General features: G+C 63.3%; 1 protein-coding gene across 1 annotated transcript in view; it reads left to right on the top strand.

The window, feature by feature from the left end:
* The window catches only part of L1CAM (L1 cell adhesion molecule), a 32,617-nt gene extending 25,015 nt beyond the window's left edge, over positions 1 to 7,602 (top strand). Inside the window, 6 exon segments of the mRNA XM_032094831.1 lie at positions 967 to 1,089; positions 1,583 to 1,747; positions 3,057 to 3,188; positions 3,939 to 4,011; positions 4,344 to 4,355; positions 6,832 to 7,602. Of these exon segments, the coding sequence (XP_031950722.1) occupies positions 967 to 1,089; positions 1,583 to 1,747; positions 3,057 to 3,188; positions 3,939 to 4,011; positions 4,344 to 4,355; positions 6,832 to 7,048 (722 nt within the window). The 3' untranslated portion in view covers positions 7,049 to 7,602.
* Positions 7,603 to 10,124: the final 2,522 nt, after the last annotated feature.

Raw genomic sequence — 10,124 nt, forward strand, 5'->3', positions numbered from 1 at the left:
AAAACCGCCAGGAGGGATCCCAAAAACTGCCGGGAGGGACCCCAAAAACAGCCGGGAGGGACCCCAAGAACTGCCGGGAGGGACCCCGAAAACTGCCGGGAGGGACCCCGAAAACTGCCGGGAGGGACCCCAAAAACTGCCGGGAGGGACCCCGAAAACTGCCGGGAGGGACCCCAAAAACTGCCGGGAGGGACCCCGAAAACTGCCAGGAGGGACCCCGAAAACAGCCGGGAGGGACCCCAAAAACTGCCAGGAGGGACCCCGAAAACAGCCGGGAGGGACCCCGAAAACAGCCGGGAGGGACCCCAAAAACTGCCGGGAGGGACCCCGAAAACAGCCGGGAGGGACCCCAAAAACTGCCGGGAGGGACCCCAAGAACTGCCGGGAGGGACCCCAAAAACTGCCGGGAGGGACCCCGAAAACCGCCGGGAGGGACCCCAAGAACCGCCGGGAGGGACCCCGAAAACTGCCGGGAGGGACCCCGAAAACTGCCGGGAGGGACCCCGAAAACTGCCAGGAGGGACCCCGAAATTGGGGAGGATCTGAAACTGGGGAGGGATCCGGAATTAGCGGGGGGGGGGATCCGAAATTGGGGGGGAAGGGGGCTGAAAGCACCCTGGGGACCCCAAAACTGCCCCCCAAAAGTGGGGGGGATCCTGGACACGGGAGGGGGGGGGGGACCCGAAACCGCCGGGGAGGACCCCCAAAAACTGCCAGGAAACCCCGAAATTTGGGGGGGGGACCCCAAAACTGCCTGAATGGCCCCAAAGCCACCTGGGGGGGGCCGGTCTGGAAATAACGGGGGGGGGGGGGGGGACGACACCTTGAGACCCCCACGAGAGGGACCCTGCGACCCCCAAAATGTCGAGGGGGGGGGGATCCCCAGAGGCTGAGCCGGGGGGGCTTGGGGGGGTCTGGGGGAGGGGAATTTGGGGTGACCCCCCCCGCCCTCGCCCCCCCCCGCAGTGCTGCCGGTGCTGGGGAGCGTCGGTTTTGGGGAGGTGGGCGAGGATTTCACCGTCCTGCGCTGGACCCTCGCCCAGCCCCAGGCCAACATCGAGTTCGAGGTCGAGTACATGAGCAAAACCAGTAAGGGACTGGGGGATACTGGGAGGGACTGGGAGGGGCCGTTGGGGAGTTCTATGGGGGGGGGGTTGGGGGTCCGGAGAAGGGGGGAAATGGGGTTTGGGAGGGAGGGGTCTGGGAGGTCCTTGGGGAACAGTGGGGGGGGGGGGGTCCCGTGGGGAATTTGGGGGTTCCCTGGGGGGGTTTTGGGGGGGTCTAGGAGGGATTTGGGGGGTCCCGAGTGGGGTTTTGGGAGTCCTGAGTCGGGGGAGCTGGGGGAAATCGGGGGGTGGGGAGGGGTCTGGGGGGCTCTGGGTGATGGGAAGGGTCTGGGGGGGCGGGGGGTCCCACATGGGGTTTGGGGAGGTGTCCCGCAGGGGATTTGGGGGGAAATTCTGGGTCTTTTGGGACCAAACCGCGGTTGGGACATGCGGGGGGGAAAAAAAAGAGGTGCGGGGGTCTCTGGGGGGGTCTCTCCGCCCCCTACGAGCCTCGCCCCTTCCCCTCCCTCTGGCAGCGGAGGAGCCCTGGCGCTCCTCGGGCCGGGCCAACTCCTCCTTGGGCCGGTACCGGCTCGGGGACCTCCGGCCCGGGACCTCGTACCGGGTCCAGTTCGTGGGGCGGAACCACTCCGGGGAGCGCGTGGCGTTCTGGGAGAGCGAGGTGCACACCAACGGCACCAGTGAGCCCCGAAACCGCCCGGCTTCACCCCAAAATCCGCCCCCGCGGAGCCGCGAGACCCTCCCGGAGCTCCACAGATTCCCCCCAAAAGCTCCTACGGCCCCACCCCGCCCCCCCATGCCCCCTCCAAATTCCTGTGGGTCCCACTGAATGCCTCAAAATTCCCGTGGGCTCCGTGGATCGCCCAAAATCCACCGTAAAATCCACCCCAAAATCAGCTCAAATCGCCGTGGATCCCCCAAAATCCACCCGAAAATCCACCGTAAAATCCACCCCAAAATCCACCCCAAAATCAGCTCAAATCGCCGTGGATCCCCCAAAATCACCTCAAAATCCACCCCAAAATCACCTCAAAATCCACCCCAAAATCACCTCAAATCGCCGTGGATCCCCCAAAATCCGCCCCAAATCGCCGTGGATCCCCCAAAATCCGCCCCAAAACCCACCCCAAATCGCCGTGGATCCCCCAAAATCCACCCCAAAATCACCTCAAATCGCCGTGGATCCCCCAAAATCCACCCGAAAATCCACCGTAAAATCCACCCCAAAATCCACCCCAAAATCAGCTCAAATCGCCGTGGATCCCCCAAAATCCACCCCAAAATCACCTCAAATCGCCGTGGATCCCTCAAAATCCACCCCAAAATCCACCCCAAAATCCACCCCACAATCACCTCAAATCGCCGTGGATCCCCCAAAATCACCTCAAAATCCACCCCAAAATCACCTCAAATCGCCGTGGATCCCCCAAAATCACCCCAAAATCCGCCCCAAATCCCATGAACCCCCCCTAGACCCCCAACCCGCGCCCCCCCCAGATATCCCAAACCCTCATGGACCCCCAAAACTGTTCAGGGTGGGGTGGGAGGGTCCCAAAACTGCTCAGGAGGTCCCCAAAGTTGCTGGGGGAGGATCCCCAAAACCGCTCGGGGATGCCCTGAGCTCCTGGGGGGTGTCTCCAAAATCTCCGGGGGGGTCCCCAAAATCTCTGAGGGGGTCCCCAAAACTGCTCGGGGATGCCCTGAGCTCCTGGGGGTGTCCCCAAAATCTCTGAGGGGGTCCCCAAAACCGCTCGGGGATGCCCTCAACTCCTCGGGGGTGTCCCCAAAATCTCCGGGGGGGGTCCCCAAAACCGCTCGGGGCATCCCTAAAAGTGCTCGGGGATGCCCTGAACTCCTCAGGGGTGTCCCCAAAACCTCTCGGATGTCCCCAAAACCGCTCGGGGATGCCCTGAACCCCTTCGGGGCTGTCCCCAAAGTCTCCGGGGGGGTCCCCAAGAGCGGATTTTTGCCCCCCCCCCCTCCCCGCAGTGGTGCCGAGCCCCGCGGGCGGCTTCGCCACCGAGGGTTGGTTCATCGGCTTCGTGAGCGCCGCGGTGCTGCTGCTGCTGCTGCTCCTCATCCTCTGCTTCATCAAACGCAGCAAGGGGGGCAAGTATTCGGGTGAGCCCAGAGCCCCCCGGGCCCCCCCGGCACCCCCGGGACCCCCCCCGGCACCCCCAAATCCCCCCCGCGCAGGCTCCTCCTCCCCCCCGGAGGCTCCGCACGGGGGTTTTGTTGTGGAGGTTTTTGTTTTGGGGGGGTCCTCAAGGTGTGGGGAGGGGTCCTGGGGGTGGGGACGGGGGTTTGGGGTTTGGGGAGGGGGTTGGGGGCGGTCCCTAAGGCCGGGGGGGGGGGATTTGGGGGGGGGAGAATGGGAGGCTGGAGATGGGAGGGATAAGGGGAGGGGTCCGTGGTTTTAGGGGGGTCTGGGGGGTTCCCAAGGCTTGGGGAGGGGGTTGTTAATTTGGGGGAGAGGTCGGGGGGTCCCCGAGGCTGGGGGGAGAATTTGGAGCGGCAGTGGGAGACTGGGGGTGATGGGAACAAGGGGGAGGGGTCCGAGTTTTGGGGGGACCCTGGGAGGGGGTTCTGGAGGTGGGGGAGGGGGGGGTCCCCAAGGCTTGGGGAGGGGGCTCTTAATTTGGGGAAGGGGTCGGGGGGTCCCCAAGCCTGGAGGGGGGAGGGGTGGGGAAGGGAGGACGTGGGGACACGGGACAAAGGGAAACTCCAAATTTTTAGGGGAGCTCTGAGGGGGCTTTCTGGGAACGGTGGGGGGGTCCCCAAGGTCTGAGGGAATCCCGGGGGGGTCCCGGCGGCTGGGGGAGGGTCCCGGGGGTGCCGTGCCCCCCCTCGAACCCAGCGGTGCCCCCCCAGTGAAGGACAAGGAGGACACGCAGGTGGACTCGGAGGCGCGGCCCATGAAGGACGAGACCTTCGGGGAGTACCGGTGAGGAAGGGGGCGTGGCCTGGGCAGAAGGGGGCGTGGTTTGCGTGAAATGGGCGTGGGTTCATTGAGGGGGCGGGGTCTGATCGCGAGTGGGCGTGGTTTTATGGAGGGGCGTGGCCTGTCGCGATGGGCGCGTCCAGAGCTGCTGAGCAGCCGGTGATCTGCCCCCTCCCCCCCCCCCACACTAATTACCTCCTCATTAATTGCCGCCCTCATTAACTGCTCCCCTCATTAATTAATTGCCCCCCTCACTAAATGGTAACTGCCCCTCTCTCACTAATCGCTCGCCTCCTCGTTAACCGCCCTCTGCTAATTGCCCTGGGCTAACGCAGGTCCCTGGAGAGGTAAGGGGGGGCTGGGGGGGGTCACTGCACCCATTGGTGGGGGTTGGGCCCCTGGGGGGGGTCCCTGAATCTCCATTGGGTGCTGGGGCTTTGGGGGGAGCCGGGGGGAGTCATGGGGTCCCCACTCCCCTGGGGGGGGCATTGGGGGTCCCTGGGGGTTGAGGGGGTCCTCGTTCACATCATTCCCCTCCCCCACCACCACCACACAGCCCCTCACAGCCTTCGTTTCCCCTCCCCCATCCCCACCCTGGGGCCCCCCTCGTGTACCCCCATGTGGGGTGGGGGCAATGGGGGGTGAGGGGCTGCTGGGGTGGGGGTGACAATGGTGGTGGTGGGCGGGTGGTGATGGTGTTGGGGGCGTTGGTTGCGTGTTGGCAATGATGGCGACACTGGTGACAGTGATGTCACCAGTGATGACGAGGAGAAAGCCACGGTTGGGTGTTGGTTGGATGTTGGTTGGGTCATTGGTTGGGTCATTGGTTGGGTGTTGGTTGGATGTTGGTTGGGTCATTGGTTTGGTCACTGGGTGTTGGTTGGGTCAATGGTTGGGTCATTGGTTGGGTCATTGGTTGGGTGTTGGTTGGGTCATTGGTTGGGTGTTGGTTGGGTGTTGGTTGGGTCACTGGTTGGGTCACTGGTTGGGTCATTGGTTGGGTCATTGGTTTGGTCACTGGTTGGGTGTTGTTTGGGTCATTGGTTGGGTGCTGGTTGGGTCATTGGTTGGGTCATTGGTTGGGTGTTGGTTGGGTCATTGGTTTGGTCACCGGTTGGGTGTTGGTTGGGTCATTGGTTGGGTGTTGTTTGGGTCAGTGGTTGGGTCATTGGTTGGGTGTTGGTTGGATGTTGGTTGGGTCATTGGTTTGGTCACTGGGTGTTGGTTGGGTCACTGGTTGCGTCAGTGGTTGGATGTTGGTTGGGTCACTGGTTGGGTCATTGGTTGGGTGTTGTTTGGGTCACTGGTTGGGTCATTGGTTGGATGTTGGTTGGGTCAGTGGTTGGGTCATTGGTTGGGTCAATGGTTGGGTCATTCGTTGGGTGCTGGTTGGGTCAGTGGTTGGGTCAGTGGTTGGGTCAATGGTTGGGTCATTGGTTGGGTGCTGGTTGGGTAAATGGTTGGGTCAGTGGTTGGGTCAGTGGTTGGGTGTTGGTTGGATGTTGGTTGGGTCATTGGTTTGGTCACTGGTTGGGTGTTGGTTGGATGTTGGTTGGGTCACTGGTTGGGTCATTGGTTGGGTCATTGGTTGGGTGTTGGTTGGGTCAGTGGTTGGGTCAGTGGTTGGGTCAGTGGTTGGGTCATTGGTTGGATGTTGGTTGGGTCATTGGTTTGGTCACTGGTTGGGTGTTGGTTGGGTCAATGGTTGGGTCATTGGTTGGGTGCTGGTTGGGTCAGTGGTTGGGTCAGTGGTTGGGTCACTGGTTGGGTGTTGGTTGGGTCAATGGTTGGGTCATTGGTTGGATGTTGGTTGGGTCAGTGGTTGGGTCAGTGGTTGGGTCATTGGTTGGATGTTGGTTGGGTCATTGGTTGGATGTTGGTTGGGTCAGTGGTTGGGTCAGTGGTTGGGTCATTGGTTGGATGTTGGTTGGGTCAGTGGTTGGGTCAGTGGTTGGGTCATTGGTTGGATGTTGGTTGGGTCAGTGGTTAGGTCAGTGGTTGGGTCAATGGTTGGGTCACTGGTTGGGTCACCGGTTGGGTCATTGGTTGGGTCATTGGTTGGGTCAGTGGTTGGGTCAGTGGTTGGGTCAATGGTTGGGTCATTGGTTGGGTGCTGGTTGGGTCAGTGGTTGGGTCAATGGTTGGGTCATTGGTTGGGTGCTGGTTGGGTCACTGGTTGGGTCAGTGGTTGGGTCAGTGGTTGGGTGTTGGTTGGATGTTGGTTGGGTCATTGGTTTGGTCACTGGTTGGGTGTTGGTTGGATGTTGGTTGGGTCACTGGTTGGGTCATTGGTTGGGTCATTGGTTGGGTGTTGGTTGGGTCAGTGGTTGGGTCAGTGGTTGGGTCAGTGGTTGGGTCATTGGTTGGATGTTGGTTGGGTCATTGGTTTGGTCACTGGTTGGGTGTTGGTTGGGTGTTGGTTGGGTCAATGGTTGGGTCATTGGTTGGGTGCTGGTTGGGTCAGTGGTTGGGTCAGTGGTTGGGTCATTGGTTGGATGTTGGTTGGGTCAGTGGTTAGGTCAGTGGTTGGGTCAGTGGTTGGGTCAATGGTTGGGTCACTGGTTGGGTCACTGGTTGGGTCAGTGGTTGGGTCAATGGTTGGGTCACTGGTTGGGTCACTGGTTGGGTCACTGGTTGGGTCAGTGGTTGGGTCAATGGTTGGGTCACTGGTTGGGTCATTGGTTGGGTGTTAGTTGGATGTTGGTTGGATGTTGGTTGGGTCATTGGTTTGGTCACTGGTTGGGTCATTGCTTGGGTCATTGCTTGGGTCATTGCTTGTGTCCCTGTTGACATTGGTGCCCCCGGTGTGGCCGCTGTCCCCAGCGACGGCGAGGAGAAGGCGTCGGGCAGCTCGGGGCGCTCGCTGGGCGCGGCGGGCGCGGCGCTGGGCAGTGACGACAGCCTGGCCGGCTACGGCGGCAGCGCCGATGTCCAGTTCAACGAGGACGGCTCCTTCATCGGGCAGTACAGCGGCACCCGCGGCACCGCCGCCGGCAGCTCCGGCCCCGCCAGCCCCTCGGCCGCCGCCCCCCTCGACTGACCGGGACCCCCGCGGGGACCCCCGGGCCTGGGGGACGCCCTGGGGGAGGCGCAGGCCCGTGGGTGGCACTGGGGGAGCCCCCACGGCGATGGGGACGGTGTGAGGGCGTAGTGGGGCCACCACGGCAGTGGGGACCCCCGCATGTCACAGCGGGACCCCCCCATGTCACAGCAGGACCCCCACGGCAGTGGGGACCCCCCCATGTCACAGCGGGACCCCCCCATGTCACAACGGGACCCCCACGGCAGTGGGGACCCCCCCATGTCACATTGGGACCCCCCCATGTCACAACGGGACCCCCACGGCAGTGGGGACCCCCCCATGTCACAGCGGGACCCCCCCATGTCACAGCGAGACCCCCACAACTCTGGGGACCCCTCCAGCCCTGGGGGGAGCCTCCACAGTTTTGGGGACCCCCCCCCCCCCAATGTCACCATGGGGTCCCCATGGCAACGGGGACACTGCCAGCACTGGGGACCCCCCCGATATCACAGCGGGACTCCCCCCAGCACTGGGGACCCCCCCCCCCAGCAAAGCAGGACCCCCCCCATGGCCCTGGGGACCCCCAAAGCAAATGGGGACCCCCAGAGCCCCCCCAGCAAGGAGCCCCCAACCCCCCTCCCCCCCCTCCCCACTTAAGGGCCCCCCCACCCCCTTCACTGCCAAAAGGGGGGGTCCTTTAAGTGCCCCCCCCCCCCCCAAATTTGAGGGGGTTGTTTGGGGCTGGCGGGAGGGGGGGTGGGGTACGGGACACCCCCCCCAAAATCACCTCACATCGGGGGGGGGGGGGCGGGCGGGGACCCCCCCGTTGGATTCAGCCAAAAAAATGCCCCCCCCTCCCCCCGCGCTGGTTTTGGGGGGGGGGCTCTGGACACCGGGGGGGCTCTTCAGACCAAAATTAGGGGGGGCAAGAGGGGGATTTTGCCCCCCCTCAGTTTTTAAACCCCCTCCCCCTCCCTCTTCCGGGACCCCCCCCCAAAACTTTTGGGGGTTTGGGTGGGGGGGGGGTCCCACCACACCCCCCCGCCCCCCTCCCCCCCCCCATTTCTGAATGCATCTCACGGCGCGGCCTTGGCAACCTCACACGAGCCGACGGGGGGGGTCTGCACCCCAAACCCCCCCTCTGCACCCCGAACCCCCCCTCACCTTCCCCATGGGGGGGTCTGCGCCCCAAAACCCCCCGAACCCCCCCTCTGCACCCCCCCAACACCCCCAAATCCCCCCATGCCCCGTCCGGGGGGGTCCCAACCCCTCCCCCAAAACCCCCTCCCCCCCCAGGGAGAGGGTCCCCCCCCAAAATCCCCCTACGTCCCCTCCGCGGGGGGGGGGGCCTACACCCCCAAAACTCCCTCCGCGGGGGGAAACTCCACCCCAAAACCCCCCCAAACCCCTTCCCCGAGGGGGGGTCCCCACCCCAAAACCCCCCCAAACCCCTTCCCCGAGGGGGGGTCCCCACCCCAAAACCCCCCCAAACCCCTTCCCCGAGGGGGGGTCCCCACCCCAACCCCCCCCCGCGCTGTGTCGTAGCTTTGTAGCCCCCCCCCAATGTGTGCGGTGCCCCGCCCCCCCCAAATCCCCCTTTTTTTGGTAAAAGAAGCGGAAAAATTGGTCCAAAGGGCCCCAAAAACGGCAGCCGAGCCCCCCCCCCCCCATCCCCCGTGTGACCCCCCCGTGTTGCCCCCTCCCCCCACGTGTGGCCACCCCCGGGTCCCCCCCATCCCCCCCCCCGACCAGAAACCGCCAAAACCACGCGGAGCAAAAAAAACCGCAAAAAAAACTGAAAAAAAAAAGGGGAAAAAAGCCCCAAAATAAAGAAGGAACTGCCGGGAAAAGGCTGGGGGTGCTTTGGGGGGGGGCTATAGGGGATGGGGGGGGCTATAAAGGGTCTGGGGGAGCTATAGGGGATTGGGGGGGCTATAAAGGGTCTGGGGGGGCTATAGGGGATTGGGGGGGCTATAGGGGATTGGGGGGGCTATAAAGGGTCTGGGGGGCTATAGGGGATTGGGGGGGCTATAAAGGGTCTGGGGGGGCTATAGGGGATTGGGGGGGCTATAAAGGGTCTGGGGGGCTATAGGGGATTGGGGGGCTATAGGGGATTGGGGGGGCTATAAAGGGTCTGGGGGAGCTATAGGGGATTGGGGGGGGCTATAGGGGATTGGGGGGGCTATAGGGGGTCTGAGGGGGGCTATAAAGGGTCTGGGGGGCTATAGGGGATTGGGGGGGCTATAGGGGGTCTGAGGGGGGCTATAGGGGATTGGGGGGGCTATAAAGGGTCTGGGGGGCTATAGGGGATTGGGGGGGCTATAAAGGGTCTGGGGGGCTATAGGGGATTGGGGGGGCTATAAAGGGTCTGGGGGTTATGGGGGATTGGGGGGGCTATAGGGGATTGGGGGGGCTATAAAGGGTCTGGGGGAGCTATAGGGGATTGGGGGGTCTATAAAGGGTCTGGGGGGGCTATAGGGGATTGGGGGGGCTATAGGGGATTGGGGGGGCTATAAAGGGTCTGGGGGGGGCTATAAAGGGTCTGGGGGAGCTATAGGGGATTGGGGGGGGCTATAGGGGATTGGGGGGGCTATAAAGGGTCTGGGGGAGCTATAGGGGATTGGGGGGTCTATAAAGGGTCTGGGGGAGCTATAGGGGATTGGGGGGGGCTATAGGGGATTGGGGGGGCTATAGGGGGTCTGAGGGGGGCTATAAAGGGTCTGGGGGGCTATAGGGGATTGGGGGGGCTATAAAGGGTCTGGGGGGCTATAGGGGATTGGGGGGGCTATAAAGGGTCTGGGGGGCTATAGGGGATTGGGGGGGCTATAAAGGGTCTGGGGGGTTATGGGGGATTGGGGGGGCTATAAAGGGTCTGGGGGGCTATGGGGGATTGGGGGGGCTATAAAGGGTCTGGGGGAGCTATAGGGGATTGGGGGGGCTATAGGGGATTGGGGGGGGCTATAGGGGGTCTGAGGGGGGCTATGGGGGATTGAGGGGTTATAAAGGGTCTGGGGGGGCTATGGGGGATTGGGGGGGCTATAAAGGGTCTGGGGGGCTATAGGGGATTGGGGGGGGCTATAGGGGGTCTGAGGGG

This window comes from Corvus moneduloides, chromosome 34 (genome assembly GCF_009650955.1).
Source record: "Corvus moneduloides isolate bCorMon1 chromosome 34, bCorMon1.pri, whole genome shotgun sequence".
Lineage (NCBI taxonomy): Eukaryota > Metazoa > Chordata > Aves > Passeriformes > Corvidae > Corvus > Corvus moneduloides.